Raw genomic sequence first — 21,132 nt, forward strand, 5'->3', positions numbered from 1 at the left:
ATACATCGCACACTGCTATCTGAACACTGCCAGACATGAGGTGATTCCAAAAGCTCATCTAGAACACTTTGTGCTCAGGTGAGCTAAAATATATACCTTCAATTCCATTATCTGGTAGGTGGGGGAATCTATAGGTTGTCTGAAATAGCAGCTCAAAAGTCTACCCACCATGTCCTGCATGCTCTGCCTCTTGGTGCGCTCTATCAGTCTCTGTTCACTCTCCCAGTCCCCATGGGGCTGACTGGAGGGCTGGGTCACATGCTCACCTCGGCTGTGCTTGATGGACTCAATGGTCTCACTGAGGTTGAAACTGAAAACATAGGACAGTATGGCCAATGGTGTCACTGAGGTTGAAACTGAAAACATAGGGCAGTATGGTCAATGATCTCACTGAGGTTGAAACTGAAAACATTGGAAAGTATGGTCAACGGTGTCACTGAGGTTGAAACTGAAAACATAGGGCAGTATGGTCAATGATCTCACTGAGGTTGAAACTGAAAACATTGGAAAGTATGGTCAACGGTGTCACTGAGGTTGAAACTGAAAACATATGGCAGAATGGAGTCACTGAGGATGAAACTAAAAACATAGGACATTATGGTCAATGGTCTCACTGTGGATGAAACTGAAAGCAAGGGGCAGTATGGTCAATGATCTCACTAAGGTTGAAACTGAAAACATAAGCCAGTATCAACTAGATTCACAATGTAAATTAGGAAAGGTTAGCTAGATTTACAATGTAAGTTGAGAAAAACCATTTCTTAAATCCATGTAACACTTGGCTGGTTTGTATTCAAGACCTTTTTTAAAAACAAAACACGGTTAACAAAAGATGTGTTTGTCAGAAACACAATGCCCCCTAATGCGCCGCTTTGATTTTTTTTGACCTTTGACCTTAAAGGATTTCCTTGACCTTTCACCACTCAAAATGTGCAGCTCCATGAGATACACATGCATGCCAAATATCAAGTTGATATCTTCAATATTACAAAAGTTATTGCAAAAGTTTAACCAAGGTTAAAGTTTGTGACAGACAGACAGACAGACAGACAGACAGACAGACAGACAGACAGACAGACAGACAGACAGACAGACAGAGACAGACAGACAGACAGACAGACAGACAGACAGACAGACAGACAGACAGACAGACAGACAGACAGACAGACAGACACATACAATGATAGACAGACAGGCCAAAAATTATATACCCCCGATCATTCAAGCCGCGGCGCATAAAAATTTAAAGACGTTTAGTATTTTTATCATAATCGTGCAAGTGCCTAATGTATAACTTAGGTCAAGATTTCCCTAGCAGCTGTGTTAAAACTGTCCCCAGGAAATTAATGAAGTTGGCATTGAAGAGAGATGAACCAAGTACTTAAATGATTAAGTGTCTTTGCACTTAGCAGGATGCATCAACTTGAAACCTACTTGAATCCAGGAGATTGCAAGTCTGATAAGCAGACAGAAGGAGATATTGTAGTTGTTGTACAACTGCAGCTGAACACTGTTTTAGTCATTTAGAGCAATAATTGCAAAATATCCTATTTGCAAACGCTCAATTAAGGGGTGTTGCGGCAGTTTATTTAACCGAGGATATATTTATAGCAACACCGATGCTATTCTCACAACCCAATAGTTTTGTTATCAGAATCATCACAAATAAATGACCGAGTAGGTTCATAATAGGTACTCAGTGGTTCGATCCCAGGTGCAGTTAACTTTTTTTCTTTCTTTTATTTCATTCTTGTTTTTTTTCCTGGAGCTCTTAAGTCCTGTTGTTTACATTAATCAATTAAAAGCATTTTATCACGAACTTCAAAACATGCCGAAATTTGACAGCAAGTCCCTGTTATTGATGATTAAGGTTGAGTTTGATACTGTATGGTCTTATGTTTGTGATTAAATACTGAATTAGTATTGTTTTTGTTTTTTTTTGTAAACTGTTGTGATCCCAATTAAGATTGTAAACAATCAATAATGTTTATGCATATCTCTAACAGTCTATGTACCGGTACTTGTGTTTCGCCTTATTGCTGTATTTTATGAAATTTGACATAGACGGTAGAGTTAGTTAAACAAAAAATCTCTGTTAAAAGTGTGGTGACCCCCCTTTTTTATTTTTGTTTTATGATAACAATACGTAGATGAACATATTTGAGCAATTTCGCAAAAAGTTATTAGATAGAACTTTTTTTAATTCCATTTTTGAGGTTAAAATAGTAAAAATATTGACGTATTTTTGGGTGACATAAAAATTACAAAAATTAAATTTCTTAAAATTTAACTTGTGTTCTCCATCTTTTTGGTAGTTTGTGGTTTAATAAAATGGTATATGATATATCTTAGCTTATATAATGTCTACATGTTGCCAATTCCATAGGTTATTAATCATTTTTATGCAATTAGAGATTTTTCAGTTTTAATGAAAAAGTACATGTCATATAATGGTGAATAAAATCAAAACAAGGCCGGTGACCCTATGTTTTTATTTCATTTTTCATATAATATTAGTATGTATTACTCAAATATAAATTTTGAGCAAAAGTTATTAGATGGAAAAAAATCAGCAAAACTGCAGCAACACCCCTTAATTAAGTTTATTAAGTGTGAGAAATTTGTTGAAAGGTACATATAAATATTATTTATAACATAAACTTAACAAAGAACAATATTTTAAATTAGATTTTTTACCATTTATTTCATTTTTTTCTTGTCAACAAAAGAATCATATTTGAGTCTCTGAAATATCCCATAAAAGTGACTTAATTATACAATTATCTGACAGCAAGGTTTACACAGCTGATTTAATTCACAATTAATGCCTACAACATGGCATGTAAGAGCTTAAATTATACAAAGTTATATAGTCATGTAAACTTTGCACTATAGTACATGTACCAGAGTTAAAAGACACACTTTTGGTATTATAACTAAACATCACAACCTTATTGAAACTCTCATTAACCCAAAGAAACAAACTACAACCAAAAGAAAACTCCTGAACGCCTAAAATAAACTGTCACCTGCAAAAGATCAACACAAATCAACTTAAAATTACAAAATTATACACACAGAAAACTCTTAAGACAGCAACAACGAGAAATTGCGAACTTATAAAAAATAAAACTTCGATTGACCTTTTTGAATAACCCCCTTTTTTAAGCTGATATCCAAAAGTTAAACAAGATGTGTTTGTGAAACACTATGTCCCCGTATATGACGTTTGACCTTGGAGGATGACCATGACCCTTCACCACTCAAAATGTGCAGCTCCATGAGATACACATGCATGTCAAATATAAAATTGCTAGCTTCAATATTGCAGAAGTGACATTACATGAGCAATTTTGACCCATATATTTGACCTTGAAGGATGACCATGATCTTTCACCACTCAAAATGTTCAGTTCCATGAGATACATATGCATGCCAAATATCAAGTTGCTATCTTCAATATTGCAAAAGTACTCATCAAATGAGTGATTTTGGCCACATATATTTGACCTCTGACCTTGAAGGATGACCTTGACCTTTCACCACTCAAAATGTGCAGCTCCATGAGATACACATGCATCCCAAATATCAAGTTGATTGCAAAAGTGTACATAAAATGAGCGATTTTGACCCATATATTTGACCTTTGACCTTGAAGGATGACCTTGACCTTTCACCACTCAAAATGTGCAGCTCCATGAGCATGCCAAATATCAAGTTGCTATCTTGAATATTGAAATATTGCAAAAGTGTACATTAAATGAGCGATTTTGACCTATATATTTGACCTTTGACCTTGAAGGATGACCTTGACCTTTCGCCACTCAAAATGTGCAGCTCCATGAGATACATATGCATGCCAAATATCAAGTTGCTATCTTCAATATTGCAAAAGTTATTGCAAATGTTTAAGTTGGCGCAAACAAACCAACAGACCAACAGACAGGGCAAAAACAATGTCTCCCACTACTATAGTGGGGGACATAAAAATAGTTTAAGAGTAAGCTTGTGTGCATATGTATTTTTGAAGTCATACAATTGTTAAGTTTACCCTGGAAAAAGTCCTTAGGTTTCGCAGGCTTCAGTCATTTCAATCAATTTACTACAACAACGCTTAACTCTTTCCCCCCATAAGAAGCAAAGTGAAAATGGCTTTTGCAACCAGCATAAAACCAGAACAGCCTGCGCGTAATTCGCAGTCTGATTAGGTTTCATGCTGTTTGCTGCTCGTCAGTATCTAAGGGATTGAGATGAAGCCTTTAAAACTTGAATTTAGTAAGAAAGGTATTTAATTAAATATATTTTTCTTAAGGACTACAAATGTGTCAAAATACATATCTAAGAAGTAAAGGGTTAATTGGTTTTCAAAATAAAGTCAAGATCCATTTTGTTCCCTGAGACTCAGACTTCACACGTACCAGTGGACCCTGAAGACATTCTCCAGGAACTCTCTGTCGATGTCAGGGAAGAAGCTGAACAGTTTCTCCAGTTTGAGACGCGTAGCCAACATGGGCTCTCCACCTTCAATACGCAACAGCTCATCCTGAAATGTACAAATACCATGAAATGCAGTCCCTTTCGTATAATCAATGTAAGATGTTTGTGAATTGCAAACCAGTTCTTGTTGTTGTGTTTTTTCAAAATTATCAGTTATGATCATCCCAACTGGCTAAAAATTCCTTAACTTGCTTCTGAGAGCTTGTCAAAACTGTCTGCCGTACCACAGGTAAGTCAAAATTAACCGATTTCCAATCATATATCCTTTAAAAAATCATAAGAAAGAGTTTACTATGCATATATATATATATACACCAGATATAAGACCAAGGACTGCATGGTTGTCATTCTGGGGTCAGGTGATAAAACCCTAGCATCACAAGCCAGGTATCATAGTGGGGCATTAATCTAATAAATATTATAAGTGAAGGATTACACTAAGTATACAACATTATTGAATTTTGGCACTAATGCCTTATGATGGAATGGTGAAACATGGGGACCTATTTTAATAATCCATATGATGATCTATTCAATCAACTGTGTGTATTAGCCAGTTTCTCTACAAATACTTTCCTAAAAAAAATTGGGAAACTTTTATTTCAATGTAACTAACATAAGACATACTTAATGATGCAGCAAACACATAGCCAGAATGAAAGAGCCACAAACTATCAAATCTTTAAAAAAGACTTGGATGTGATATAAAGAAAAAATCAGACATGAAGATATTAAAAAAATATTTCCAATGATGAAATGGAGATTAATTGTTATATAGTACTGACAAAGTTCAGTTCCTGCTGCTGTATTTTCTTTTCTTCGTTCATGATGTCAGTCAGGGATTGGACTGGTGTAGGGTTTCTCTTTAACACCTCATTCATGGGAAGGCTTCCTTTTACAGAAAATCCTACCACAGCTGTTGGCCTACAAAATATTGTCATATCAACTTCAATACTTGCACAAATGTTTACAAATTCTGCATTTAATATCAGTGGCTTAATACAAAAATAGGTCTTATGCCATGTGCAGCCAGCGTAGCACAAGACCAGCCTGTGTATTATGGACAGTCTGGTCAGGAGCCACCCTTTCTGCTTATGTCCCCATGAAGCATTGAGTGACTTTATAGTGGACAAGGTAACTAAGAAGCAGACTGCACTTAATGCCCGTCTATAGTTAGGCTGGTCGCATATGACATAAGACCCATTTTCACATGAGGTGACTCATATAGTGTTTTCAAATGTAATAATCATGTCAAAGAAAATCTAAATTGAAACAAGAAGCGTAACTTCTATATTCATTTGTGTCTATAGATGTCAAGAAGGGAGAGGCATATAAACATGTAATTAAGAACAGTTCCACAAACATGGCTCCTGCTTCTATTTCTACTGCACTTTAAAAACATTGGTACCTGTCCATTCTCTGTGGTCTCGTGCTGGGCAGGTCTACCTTGCCACGTCGACTCCTAGGGCTGTTGGAGGACAGCTCATCTTGCTGCAGCCGCTTGGCAAGCTCCTCATCTGAAATATGCGTAGCCAATGATTAAGCCAAGCTATATCTGTCAAATAAATGATGTATTCATCATTGTTTATCCGTTACTAAACATTGATCGGAGTTTGATATGCAGGAATTAAATGGCCAAAATCAGTCTGTAACCATGACGAAGAGTTGTTTATTAAGTAATGAACAGCCATCCTGCATATACTTTATTCATATTAAAATACAGTCTGAAATGTTGCTTAGCGGTGGGAATTTCTTATGCTTCAAACTGGAACAGGACGTCTTGTGTTTACTAATAGTATGTTTTTATACTAATTCTGAAAAAGAAAACTAGATATGTCGAAAAACAAAGGTGCCCCAACAACACATTTGAGGAAAACTGGTTGCAGCTAAAATTCTATTCTCCATGAGCACCTTAACATTCAGCTTTGAATGTCGAAGTGAAATCATGCAAGCAGTAAAACAGAAGTGTAATACACAAAATAAAGTCTTTTATACATACCTGCAGCCATGTAAGTTTAAATCTATTCTAAAACAAGAGGGCCTGAAAGGCCCAAAGTCGCTCACCTGAGATAACAAGATATTATTGGGACAAATCTTCTGACCAATTTTCATGAAGATCGGAAAATAAATGTGGCCTCTAGAGTGTAAACAAGGTTTTACTATAGCCATATAAGGAAAAATGCCCCGCCTCCTGGCAGCCATGTTTTTCAACCAACCGGCATCATTTTTGAACTCGTCCAAGATATTAATGGGATGAATCTTCTGACCAAGTTTCATGAAGATCGGACAGTAAATATGGCCTCTAGAGTGTTAACAAGATTTTACTATAGCCATATAAGGAAAATTGCCCTGCCCCTTGGAAGCCATGTTTTTCAAGCAAACATAATTATTTTCAAACTAATCCAAGATATCATTGAGACCAATCTTCTGACCAAATTTCATGAAGACTGGACAATAAATGTGGCCTCTAGAGTGTTAACAAGGTTTTACTATAGCCATATTAGCCATATAAGGAAAAATGCCCCGCCCCCTGGTGGCCATGTTTTTCAAGCAAAGGTTACCATTTTCGATCTCATCCAAGATATCATTGGGACAAATCTTCGGACCAAGATTCATGATGAACGGAAAATAAATGTGCCCTCTAGAGTGTTAACAAAGTTTTACTATAGCCATATAAGGAAAAATGCCCCGTCCCCGTGGTGGACATGTTTTTCAACCAACCGGCATCATTTTTTAACTCGTCCAAGTTATAATTGGGATGAATCTTCTGACCGAGTTTCATGAAGATCGGACTATAAATGTGGCCTCTAGAGTGTTAACAAGATCTTAGTATTATAGCCATATAAGGCAAAATGCCCTGCCCCTTGGCAGCCATGTTTTTCAATCAAACGTAACCATTTTCGAACTTATCCAAAATATCAAGACAAATCTTTTGACCAAATTTCATGAAGATCAAAAAATAAATGTGGCCTCTAGAGTATTAACAAGGTTTTACTATAGCCATATAAGGAAAAATGCCCTGCCCCCTTGCAGCAATGTTTTTTAACCAACCAGCATCATTTTCGAACTCGTCCAAGATATTATTGGGATGAATCTTCTGACCAAGTTTCATGAAGATTGGAAATAAATGTGGCCTCTAGAGTTTTAACAAGATTTTACTATAGCCATATATAGCCATATAAGGAAAAATGCCCCGCCCCTTGGCAGCCATGTTTTTCAAGCAAAGGTTACCATTTAAACTCATCCAAGATATCATTGAGACAAATCTTCTGACCAAATTTCATGAAGATCGAAAAATAAATGTGGCCCTAGAGTGTTAACAAGGTTTTACTATAGCCATATAAGGAAAAATGCCCCGCCCCCTGGCAGCCATGTTTTTCAACCAACCAGCATCATTTTCGAACTCATCCAAGATATTATTGGGATGAATCTTCTGACCAAGTTTCATGAAGATCAGACAATAATTGTGGCCTCTAGAGTGTTAACAAGATTTTACTATAGCCATATATAGCCATATAAGGAAAAATGCCCCGCCCCTTGGCAGCCATGTTTTTCAAGCAAACGTAACCATTTTCGAACTCATCCAAGATATCATTGAGACCAACCTTCTGACTAAATTTCATGAAGATTGAACAATAAATGTGCCCTCTAGAGAGTTAACAAGGCAAATGTTGACGTCGCACAACGCACAACGGACAAAAGGCGATCACAAAAGCTCACCATGAGCACGTTGTGCTCAGGTGAGCTAAAAACAAACAGGTGATTTCTGTGATTTTGGTTGAAAAAAAATTATCCTTTACAAATAGCTTGCTATGAGCTGGGTAAACTAAACTGTTTGTGTGCAAATCTGTATATTGTAAGATAAAATTTGACAAATACAGTACAGGCAACGTGTACTTTGACAAACGCCACTCGTCGCTGTGTTCATTTTACGGTGTTCGCTTACCAAACGACCCCCTCGATGGGTGTTCAGATCAAATATTGGCGGGGGCCGTTTTCCATAAGGTAGACACCGCGAATCACCGCGGACCCATAATATCTACCGCAGTGTTCATTGTGTTCGCTAGAAATAATATAATTAAACATAAACGTAGGTCGATACCAATTTGCAGAAAGAATCTACCGTGCGTTTGAATGTTAAAGGTGTCATTTGGTGTCTAAAAAATTAACAACGATTACGAACAATCACAATCGATTACCGCATACATGCAAAAATTCCCGTCTCTGTCCATTACCCGATAATCCCGAGATTTCCGATTTCATGCAAATTCTGGTCAATGTTAACGATAAAAGTGTGATAGAAATGCAAAAAATCACAAACGTTCGCCATATCTCTAAACTATCAAATGAATGTCGGCATATGTTTCTATTTAAAGATTTGATGAAATAAGCGCCCAATCAGAACAGGTGTATTCCAACATTCGTAAATCCCCTGACGCCTAGTGCGCGCGTTGTGTAGAGTTCATGTTCTGTTTCAAATTGTAGCCGGAAATAAATACATGTATATATGCCCATGATATTTTCATTTTCTTTGTTCTGAACCATAAAAAGCGAGCGCAAATTGGCGTGGGTGTATTTATTGTTTACACAAATTCTTTGTAGCGCAGACAACATTGGGATCTTTTAATTTGGATTTAAAGTTACGTAGTGAATTTCTTCTCAAGTACCGGGGTAGCTCGCGAATGATTTGGAATTGACATTTCATATGAATAAAATAAAAATCAAACACGCTGTAACACGCTATATTTAGATTTCATGCAACATGTACAAGTCATTTTCTGGAAATCGGGAGAAATGAAACCCAATTTTGTGAAAACAAAAAGGGCAATTGCATTGATTAACACCATAAAAGTTAATCGTATTGATCATCCAAACACTAAGTTTTAGTTTCCGACTTAACGTACTGCCCAAGTTTAAGTACGCATAAATGTGCACATAATATCTACATGTACATGAGGTGTATGATTTTATTTTGTACATGTACATGTACATTTAAAACGCGTGAATGACCCTCGCAGACAGGTGTTTACGGTGGCTGCGCAGCATCCCGGTGATCACGGGTGTTCCCGTTAACGATAGCATGCAATCGCGGCGATTTCGGGTGTTCGCCAAACACCGCGGTCAGTAGTGTGTCCGCCCCCATCGAAATGTCACCCATCAGGAAAATTGTACACATTGCCTGTACTGTACGTCTATTTGTTGGGTACTTACCCTGTAAGAGCTGAAGTTTACGTGTAGACTCTGCCTGGCTGGCCAGACTACGTTGAATGTCCTGGTACAGTCGGTATGCAGTGTCCGAGCGGAGCTGAACAACCACATTGCTCGTATCTAGAATTGACAAACATGGTTATACCATGGCCTGTGGAAATGTGTCCATCAATACCGAATGCATGAATTAGCACAAATATGAGAACTTCTAGAATCAGGACAAATTGAATTAGGATTTGGTGTATGTTTTCTTTAAATACTGTCTTTATTTATAATTCATTCATGTCTGAGCAGACACCATTCACAAATAATACACTCCCTACACATATATAACACTTAAACAAGAGATGTGTTCGTCAGAAACACAATGCCCCCTATTGCGCCGCTTTGAAATTATTTTTTTTTATTTTTTTTACCTTTGACCTTGAACTTTCACCACTCAAAATGTGCAGCTTCATGCGAATGCCACTTTCAAATTTTTTATTTTTTTACCTTTGACCTTGAAGGATGACCTTGACCTTGAACTTCCACCACTCACAATGTGCAGCTTCATGTGAATGCCGCTTTGAATTATTTTTTTATTTTTGACCTTTGACCTTGAAGGATGACCTTGACCTTGAACTTCCACCACTCACAATGTGCAGCTTCATGAGAACGCTGCTTTGAATTATTTTTTTTTACCTTTAAACCTTGAAGGATGACCTTGACCAAGAAGGATGACCTTGAACTTCCACCACTCACAATGCGCAGCTTCATGAGAACGCCGCTTTGAAAAAAAATAATTGTATTGACCTTTGACCTTGAAGGATGACCTTGACCTTGAAGGATGACCTTGAACTTCCACCACTCACAATGTGCACCTTCCTGAGAACGCCGCTTTGAATTATTTTTTTTGACTATTGACCTTGAAGGATGACCTTGACCTTGAACATGCACCACTCACAATGTGCAGCTTCATAAGAACGCCTCTTTGATTTTTTATATTTTTTTGTTGACCTTTGACCTTGAAGGATGACCTTGACCTTGAAGGATGACCTTGACCTTGAACTTGCACCACTCACAATGTGCAGCTTCATGAGAACGCTGCTTTGAAAAAAAAACATTTTTGTTAACCTTTGACCTTGAAGGAAAACCTTGACCTTGAAGATGACCTTGACCTTCCACCACTCACAATGTGCAGCTTCATGAGAACACCGCTTTGAATTATCTTTTTTGACCTTTGACCTTGAAGGATGACCTTGACCTTGAAGGATTACCATGACCTTGAACTTCAACCACTCATAATGTGCAACTTCATGAGATACACATGCATGCCAAATATCAAGTAGTTATCTTCAATTTTGAAAAAGTAATGGCCAATGTTGAAGTTTTCAGACAGACAGACGCCATATATTTGACATTTGACCTTGAAGGATGATCTTGACCTTCACCTTTCACCACTCAAAACGTCAGCTCCATGTGCTACACATGCATGCCAAATATAAAGTTGCTATCTTCAATAGTGAAAACGTTATGGCCTATGTTAAAGTTTTTGGACGGAGGGACAGACGCCATTTATTAGACATTTGACCTTAAAGGATGACCTTGACCTTCACCTTTGACCATTCAAAATGTGTAGCTCTGTGAGATGCACATGCATGCAAAATATCAAGTTGTTATCTTCAATATTGAAAAAGTTATGGCCAATGTTAAAGTTTTCGGACGGACAGACACCATATATAATTGACATTTGATCTTGAAGGATGACCTTGACCTTCACCTTTCACCACTCAAAATGTTCAGCTCCATGAGATACACATGCATGCCAAATATCAAGTTGCTATCTTCAATAGTGAAAAAGCTATGGCCAATGTTAAAGTTTTTGGACGGACAGACGCAATATATTAGACATTTGACCTTGAAGGATGACCTTCACCTTCACCTTTCACTACTCAAAATGTGCAGCTCCGTGAGATGCACATGCATGCCAAATATCAAGTTTCTATCTTCAATAATGCAAAAGTTATGGCCAACATTAATTTTTTTTTTGACGGACGGACAGACACACTGACTGACGGACAGTTCAACTGCTATATGCCACCCTACTGGGGGCATAAAAACAACAACAAAATTTCAACATCAAAAGAGCACTAAAGGGATAGAAACTAACTTTTTACAGTAGGTTGCAACTATCTGTAGTACTTTGATTGCCAGGGCAAAAATAAGGGCTCAGAACCAAGTACGCAAAAATATATAATCAGACAATTATATAACAAGGCTGACAACACTCAATACATATTGACCTTTTATGAGCCTGAATTTTCAATCTTTATAAATAATAAAGTGATAAACTATGAGGATGATGGTTTAGGCTTTTCTTAAAAGCTACATTCCCAGTCAGACTACCAATTTTTGAAAATGACTTTCACTGGCTTAAATTCACTTGCCACATGAAAATGGGCAGCCAATAATTTCTGTCCCTGCACTGGAAGCAATGTCACTACAACTAATGTTAAGCTTTCATATTGCATGACAAAACCTTACACTATAACAATTATGCAGTTAATGTACCCTATACAACCCAGAACTGTTATAAAACTGACGGCTCACCTTGCCCGTAGTGAATCTTTCCAAACTCTGACTCCAGCTGTTCCAGCACTGCCCTGTCCAACTCTATTTGCATCTGGGCTCCTGAATGACCCAAGTCACACACATCACTGTCCTGAGCTGGGTCTGAACCATCCACCTCTTGAACAGTTGCTCTCTGTTGGTTGTCTTTGATTTCTACTAAGTCCAGAGAGGTTTTACCGTTGTCACTCCCAGAGCTTTCCGACGATGGCTCATAGCGAAACATACTATAATCTATTTCTGGTCCTAGGGTGAATGAAGTTTGAAAAGATGAATCTGAAGAACTGAGATACCTCATTAGTGAAGTGTTCCCAGCACTCGAATGTGAAACATCCACACCACTGGCTGCTGACTCAGAAACACTAGTTGAACGACGGTACCGAATTTTCGTCATGGAGTCCGTTTCTATTCTGTCAAGTCTCACTTTCGCAGTCTGAATCATTTGTCGCTCTAGGACTTCTCTACTGGTGTGAAGTTTAATCTCTACTACACTGAAACACATATCCAGGAGTTTTGCTGGGGAGGTTTTACAAGGAAGCAAAGTATCGCCAGATTCTTGGTCGATGCTTCTTTGAACTTTAAGCATTCCTTCAGTAAACCTACGCTTTTCGTCTTCTGTAAGATCCAAGCTGTAATCCCAGTCTACAATAAGATTAATGGCCCATTCAACATTCCCGCCACAAGTATGAAGCACGCATTCCAAATCTGCTATCGGGACATTGGGGAAAGTGGTTTGCAAGAATTCGACGTTATTGCTAGTGTAAAAGTCAGAGAGATCACCAGTGGATGTACTTTGATGAAAACTTCTAACACCAAAAGTTTCATTTTTTTTACCTTTTTCTACTTGAAAGTCTCTTCTATCTAGTCCATTAACTTTCATAGATTTACCAGTTAGATACTTAATGTTGCTATCTATGAAACCACCACGATTAAGTAATTCAACTGTTTTAAACATATCTATCTCTGTCATACAGTCTGCATGTTTTCTATCCATGCTGTCCTTTGCTGTCTTTTCAGTCTCTGATCTGAAATCTTCTGATGTGATGGGGAGGGTTCTCCATTCACTTGTTTTGAATTTTTCTTTGTCTTGTTGATCCAAAAATGGTGCAAGTTTTGCTCCTCTTTGTTTTCCACTTCTCTTAGCTTTAGGAGATGAAACTTCATCAGTAATTTTCTTATCTTGAATGTCTTCCGTTACACAAGTTTGGTCACTACAGTTTTTTATTTCTTTATCACAAATATTTAACTCACATTCACCATTTATTGTTGACTGATGTTCGATTTCATCTGATTCTGAGTATGCTTTATTAATGGCTTCTAATGAATCATTCACACAGTTTCCTTGCACACATTGATTTATACTTTCAAGTGTCTGTTCATCACTAGTTAAAGCACCGGTATTATCATTAGCACATGCCTTCTCCTTATCAATATCAATCTCAATTTCCTTAGCCCCATCAGAATGGCCAGCTGTCTCATTTGGGGTGGTATAATCATCAGTGCTATTAGCGTTTTCTGAATTGGCATCAGTTGTAGCTTTGCTGGTATCAAAGGTTGAATCTAATTCATGCATGAGATCTTCAGAAACACCTTCCTGGCTAATGGCTTGACCACTATTTCTACTATAAGATGTATTTACAGATGAATTCCCATTTAATGGCTGACTTGTTACAATATTTAGCTTTTGTTGTTTTTTCTTTCTCCTCTGAGGCTTTGCCAACTGTTCCCACGCAGTCTCGGCGACTTCAAGACTCTCACTAGCACAACTTTCCACCAACTCTTGGCTAGGATAATGTTCCCAATCACCCTCACCGTTTTCAGTGGTCCGAGATTCAGGTTCTGCAATTGCAGATGATTCGTTGTAATGATTGTAACCTTCATTCCAATATTGTTTTTCAAAATCAGGAGCCCCTGTCCCATTTGCATACGCGACATTATCCCATGATGTTGAGAATACATAGTTCACTATGGCATCCGTAGAATGTGTAAACACTGGATCATTTGATTTCAAGGGCTTAGCAATATCCTTCCAAGAAGCTGCAGGTCTTTTGACTGGATTGCTTACATCAGTAGATTCAGTCTGAGTTTCAGAGGGGACTGTTTCTTCATGGATTGCTGAAGCACCGGGCTTTAATTCGTATTCAGTGTCTGTAATGCAAGACAAAGGGTGTGCTTCATTTTCTCCGTTTAAATCTACTGAATATGGCACACTTAACTCAGAATGCATGCTTCCACTAGCATCATCTGTCAAGTCTGGAGTGACCGATACGCTAATGTCGTCCACTTTTGGTACCTCTTCGCTGTCTTCAAAGCTCCCATGAATAAGACTGCGTAACTTTATGCTTATCAATTCCTCAGCTGATCTAAGTTCAGACATGTTACTCAGCGTTATACTTAACAACGCTTTCAAACCTTCTTCCAGTTTATTTACATCTTCATTCGATAAAGCCTTATTTGTAGCATGCTCGTTTATTAAATCATTAACTATCATAACCGACTCAGTTGACAGGGTTTCTTCAATCTGTGTAATAGATTTCAGGGAAACCTTTTGGGCTGTTGGTTTGACAGTCAACTGTTTAAGCCTGCTCTTTTCAACTTTGTGATGTGACCCCAGGGTCATCAAAGAGGGCCTAAGAGGTTTGGGAGAAGCTGTGCGTGAGGACGTATTGGATCTTGATTCTGAATGCATGCTAACGGTTTCTGTAGAGATACTGTCAGAATCCGACTCTGCAGACCTCTGTTTAAGCATGCGCAGGTCATCCCCTCTGTACAAGTTCTGTATTCTGTCCATCTCTGTCCATTCATTGACCCCACCATTTGTATCATTCACACTGCCATCCTTTATCACTATGCATTCTGCAACAAATTAGCAATTAATTTCAGCAAGTGTTTTTTAGCTAATAAGAAGACATTTTTGGTTTTGAACTGCTTATGGTAATGTTCATTAAAATTACTTGCAATCACAGATGTGGTTTCTGACAAAAAGATTTTCAAATTTTTCTTCATCATAAAGTTTATGTCAGAATCAATAAATGAAATGATATTCAATGGAGTGGAACCATTAGAACATCTTTTGCAAGTATGCACACAATATAGAAAAATAAACATGACATGAACACAAATACTATTGAAGGATTACTGTAAAAAATTTCTCACTTTATTGTGCATTATCCACATATGAATCCCCATTACCTGCATTTTCCTTGCAAGGCACTGAAGGTATATCTGAGCTAGATACTTCGATGATTTCCTCTCTGGTCCTTTAATAAGATAATGAAAAACACAGTTCAAACATAAGTAACATGACACAGTCTTTGACTCTATGGGGGTGGGGGGTGGGGGTGGAATAGTGAACATCATCAAAACACAAATGAACACTTCAATCATGAGGTCACAAACCTTGTTTTTCCCTTCCTAATGCTTTCAACAGCCTCAATGGTGATGTTGTGCTCATATCGATCCAACATGCCCCGTATTTGGGCAAGCGGCACACCATGTACTGTTCGTCTGAAACATTGAACTCTCAGGTTCAGACTTATTGCAGTTAAAACAAAATAATTTCAACTCCATTTTATCGAAAGCCTATCCCTTATTAACACAATCTCAAGATGATTTTGAGCATACATTAAGGACCCTGTGGTAAATCTTGGAAACATCTCCAGAGTCCATACCCATTTAAGTGTGCCATATTCAGTAGATTTAAACGGAGAAAATGAAGCACACCCTTTGTCTTGCATTACAGACACTGAATACGAATTAAAGCCCGGTGCTTCAGCAATCCATGAAGAAACAGTCCCCTCTGAAACTCAGACTGAAGCTACTGATGTAAGCAATCCAGTCAAAAGACCTGCAGCTTCTTGGAAGGATATTGCTCAGCCCTTGAAATCAAATGATCCAGTGTTTTCACATTCTTGATAACAAGGCAGATACCCCAATCAGCTAACAGTAACACCTTATTTTTTGGCCCTACCAGAAGCCAACCACAAGCTTATATTCTAACAAACTAAAACTAATGTATTATTGGGTGATAAACAATGAACAACCAAAATGTTTTCTGAAATATCAAACTTTAAGGAGAATTATTTGTTTGAATCTGCTGTACTTCAACTAAATATCTTTAAACTACAGTTCAATGACACAGACTCTCCTGCTTTTTCAGAAAGCTCTATGATTCAACTGATACATGTTGTTTTTGTGTCACTATGACAACTTACTTAGCGCACTCTGCGGGCTTGAATTTCCAAGGTGTATCTGGCTCCATTAGCTCCACATGGTAATTAAGGTTGTTAGCCTGAAAAGAAAATACAAATTGACAATGAGACATTATGCATATTTCAACACAGAGAAACAGATTACAGCTTTGATCTATGCCTAATTGATTACATTTGGTTCCCAAAGTGGAACCAGCCCATGAACAATTTTGTTTCCAAGAGCTAAAAAGTATTAGATGGCTGCCCCTTTGAATTTGAATGGTTTTATTTGCTACTAACTACTCAGTAGCATTCACACTATGTACATCACAAAGACTATCAAAGAGATTTCATAAAAATTCGAATTTGTTCATCATGAACTCATACTGTCGTTTTGCAGGTAGTTTCAGCCTTTCTTTTTCTAGCTTGATTACATCAAAAGCCTCTTGCTTATGTAGACACTCTGGACTCTGGTTCCTGGGTGAACCAGTACTTGTTTGAAATATCTTGAGAATGCTCCCCAAGTGGTTATCACATCCAAGATCTCCCAGACTCCGGGCAGACAACAGATTCATTGTTACCAGTGATACCAAAATATATATGAACCCTGGCAAAAAGGGGTTTAATGCATATGCTTTAAGTGTCGTCCAAGATAAACCTGTGTAGTCTGCAAGGCTTATCAGGGACGACACTTTCCGCTTTAAGAAATTTTTTGTTTCAAGAAAGTCTCTTCTTAGCAAAAATCAAGTTTAGGCGGAAAGTGTTGTCCCTGATTAGCCTGTGCAGACTGCACAGTCTAATCTGGGACGACACTTTAGGCACATGCATTAAACCCCCTTTTCACAGAGCACGGCTCATATAGCGTGTTCAGTTCATAACGAATTGATTCCCAAGCCTTACAGTAGCAATGGCAAGTGGTGTAACTCACAATGTTTACATAGGCGTTGAACTCCCACTTCTGAGTGTTAGTGTTGTCAATGATTATGGGGCTCTGTTCTTTCTTCATGGCTTCTTTTGCTGAATATGACATAAACATTACATACAATAAATGATGATCAGCGATTTTTTCACCATTTTGGGAATTGGGCCAGGTCCCTTTGAATAAGGATATATCGCATGCTTTTGACTAAAATTGGGAATTTAATTTGTTGCTTTCATGCTAACAAATATTTTTAAATTGATAAAAGTGATTTCAATATTTTATTTTATAAGGTTCAACTCATAGAGATGGGTTTGGAGATGAACTACGTGTTTAAATATTCTATTTTGAAACCTTTAATGGGAATTTTTTTAAGTCCCATTTGGGGAAAAAAATCCATGGGAATGACCCAAATATGAACTGAAAAAAACATACTGATGATTTAACTTTTTCTCTCAATATTGTGGTTAAAACAGTGTTTGTATAGCTTAAATTTCACTAGTACAGATTTGAAACATACAATGGTTTGTGTTTTGTGATTAAATGCAATAATTTCATGTTAAATTCTTATTTATAAAGAAATATAGGTAAAAAATTCTGTTAAATATATATCATTTGCTATCAAGTTTGTGTATATTTTAATCATGCTCACTTTTAACAGGGAAGATTACATTAACTATACTACTAAGTTTTTGTTATTGCTAAACTATAATAATAATAAATATAATAAGTAATAATTAATAATAATTGTTAAACATAAATTACAGAACTTTAGTTACTACTATTCTTCATTCACAAGATCTTTATATACATGTATCTATATATGATATTTCATGTTATTGTACCAAAATTTATCAATGAGTACCATGTAATTGTACCAAAATTTATCAATGAATACCATGTTATTGTACCAATATTTATCAATGAATACCATGTCATTGTACCAATATTTATCATAAGTTCTTATCACAAATATGATGACGTTTCATAATAACAAGTAACAAAGAATTGAGATTTTTCTCAATTTTGTCAGAAGACTTAACAAACAGAGCTCTTTTTTTTTCCGAAAAAGAATTCCCACACATACCCCTATCTCTATTCCATTTATGTGCATCAGGCAGTTTGTCCATGTTATACTCATATAAACCACCCTTCATGAAAAAATCATCTGTCGACAGCACAATTCCTGACTGCATCTGTAGACTTCTGTAAAACATTAAATGAAAGTCAAAATTAGGTTACGAGTGTCCTGTTCCACAGACTTCTCCATTTGAAATGGTAATCTTGGTAACTTGATTATAAAAATCAATGAAAATGCACACTGAACAGTTCCATCAAAAATGTAAATGCAAGGATATTTGCCTGAAAATGATGGGTTTCTGAGGTTTAAAACAACAATTCTTGGGTCTTTAAACAACAATTTCATTCAGTTTATTGATATTTAGTAACATGAAAACAAAGGTGATTACTTGTCAGAAAATATGCCCATAAAGGCCTGGGTTACATGTACATTACATGTACTTTTCGAAGGCTACCGTATATTAATTTGTTGTAAAAATGATGCAGGGTTCTCAATAACTTTTGAGCCAACAGGCCCAAATGTGAAACCAACAGGCCTTCTAGGGAGGTCCTGGGGGCATGCTCCCCTTGAAAAATTTTAAATTGAGCACTTGATTTCCTGCATTTTGGGCCATTTTATGGCTATTTTAGTGGCCAACCAGGCACTTATATTTGAGCATTTTTGTGTGCATTTTATGAATTTTAGCTTTTTTAACTAACAAAAGATAAATGGAACAAGAGATGTGTTTGTCAGAAACACAATGCCCTCTAATGTGCCACTTTTTTGTTGTTGACCTTTGACCTTGAAGGATGACCTTGACCTTTCACCACTCAAAATGTGCAGCTCCATGAGATACACATGCATGCCAAATATGAAGTTGCTATGTTCAATATTTCAAAAGTTATTGCAAAACTTTACTGTAGGTTAAAGTTGTTTATTTTTACCTTTGACCTTGAAGGATGACCTTGACATTTCTCCACTCAAAATGTGCAGCTCCATGAGATACACATGCATGCCAAATATGAAGTTGCTATGTTCAATATTTCAAAAGTTATTGCAAAACTTGACTGTAAGATTAAAGTTTTGGGACAGAATGACAGACAGAAAGACAGGCAAAAAACAATATACACCCGATCTATCAATCTGGGGGCATTTAAAGCTCTTTATTACTTTTGTAAAATTTTAGTTCAACATGTGATGAACTGAACGTCAAAATATTTTACTGCTTTTTGACTGATTCAAATATGCGCCTTTTCATTGTTGTTGTGTAATGCGTTAAGGGAGATAATGAATGAAGCGCCGTCTTTGCTTAATAGACAAGATGTGTTTGTGAAACACAATGTCCCCCTATATGACGTTTGACCTTGAAGGATGACCTTGACCTTGTGAAGGATGACCTTGACCTTTTACCACTCAAAATGTGCAGCTCCATAAAATACACATGCATGCCAAATATCAAGTTGCTATCTTCAATATTGCAAAAGTATTCATAAAATAAGCGATTTGGGCCACATATATTTGACCTCTGACCTTGAAGGATGACCTTGACCTTGACCTTTCACCACTCAAAATGTGCAGCTCTATGAGATACACATGCATGCCAAATATCAAGTTGCTATCTTCAATATTGCAAAAGTATTTATAAAATAAGCAATTTGGGCCTCATATATTTGACCTCTAACCTTGAAGGATGACCTTGACCTTTCACCACTCAAAATGTGCAGCTCCATGAGATACACATGCATGCCAAATATCAAGTTTCTATCTTCAATAATGCAAAAGTATTAATAAAATGAGCGATTTTGGCGACATATATTTGACCTCTGACCTTGACCTTTCACCACTCAAAATGAGCAGCTTCATGAGATACACATGCATGCCAAATATGAAGTTGCTATCTTCAATATAGCAAAAGTTATTGCAAAATGTTAAAGTTGGCGCAAACAGACCAACAGACAGACCAACAGACCAACAGACAGGGCAAAAACAATATGTCCCCCACTACTATAATGGGGGACATAAAAATAGGAGCAAAATTACCGAAAAGACACAAAAATTTCAAAAAGTCAATTGCCGATTTTCCAAATCTGAGTGATATTCAACCGGCCAAAATCTGATTACAAACAGCCGATTTGGCTGACAGCTGTCTCTTTTTGAGAACCCTGTGATGGCTTAACATTTTACATTATTAATATAATTTAATAAAAATATTTGTAATCTCTACTTAGTTCAGCAGGTAAACTATCTATACACAATATTTCAGAATAATAGTTAATACCTTCATCTTAAGTAAAGTTCTGCTTGAAATTCATTGAGACTAATTTTATGTCTACCCATGGAATCCATGACTACATACAAACCCACCAATAATACCTTTATGGTTAAAAAGAGTACATACCTGGCAAGGGTGGACTTCCCACTTCCTGGCAGACCCCTCACTATAACCAGCACTTTAATGCCACTGGTATGTAGCTGTCGGATTTTCTCCACCTTCTGCTCCAGGGGGGATAGAGGCGGCTTTTTGATGACTAATGAAATGTACATGATGTCCATAACTAAAGACTTCATAAAAGAATTGTGTCGAAGTGACTTAAAATGCAATACACCAGGGACCAGGGTACTGGAACTGAGTTGGGTTTTTTAACCATTGT

The 21,132-nt window shown here is 37.1% G+C and overlaps 1 protein-coding gene across 4 annotated transcripts in view; it reads right to left on the reverse strand.

The window, feature by feature from the left end:
• LOC127877349 (uncharacterized) overlaps positions 1 to 21,132 on the reverse strand; it is a 41,686-nt gene that overhangs the window by 13,591 nt on the left and 6,963 nt on the right. For all 4 annotated transcript variants that reach the window (XR_008048369.1, XR_008048370.1, XR_008048368.1 and 1 more), the window contains exons 4-15: positions 20,880 to 21,009; positions 18,509 to 18,627; positions 17,431 to 17,519; positions 16,527 to 16,603; positions 15,712 to 15,819; positions 15,505 to 15,572; positions 12,295 to 15,168; positions 9,709 to 9,825; positions 5,906 to 6,014; positions 5,283 to 5,421; positions 4,419 to 4,543; positions 169 to 310 (exon numbers count right to left, since the gene is read on the reverse strand). Coding sequence is in view for 1 of the 4 variants with exons in the window: in XM_052423094.1 (XP_052279054.1) it covers positions 169 to 310; positions 4,419 to 4,543; positions 5,283 to 5,421; positions 5,906 to 6,014; positions 9,709 to 9,825; positions 12,295 to 15,168; positions 15,505 to 15,572; positions 15,712 to 15,819; positions 16,527 to 16,603; positions 17,431 to 17,519; positions 18,509 to 18,627; positions 20,880 to 21,009 (4,097 nt within the window). In the remaining 3 variants the exon portion in view is untranslated. The remainder of the gene's footprint in view (positions 1 to 168; positions 311 to 4,418; positions 4,544 to 5,282; positions 5,422 to 5,905; positions 6,015 to 9,708; positions 9,826 to 12,294; positions 15,169 to 15,504; positions 15,573 to 15,711; positions 15,820 to 16,526; positions 16,604 to 17,430; positions 17,520 to 18,508; positions 18,628 to 20,879; positions 21,010 to 21,132) is intronic.

Source organism: Dreissena polymorpha, chromosome 4 (assembly GCF_020536995.1).
Source record: "Dreissena polymorpha isolate Duluth1 chromosome 4, UMN_Dpol_1.0, whole genome shotgun sequence".
In the NCBI taxonomy this organism is placed as follows: domain Eukaryota; kingdom Metazoa; phylum Mollusca; class Bivalvia; order Myida; family Dreissenidae; genus Dreissena; species Dreissena polymorpha.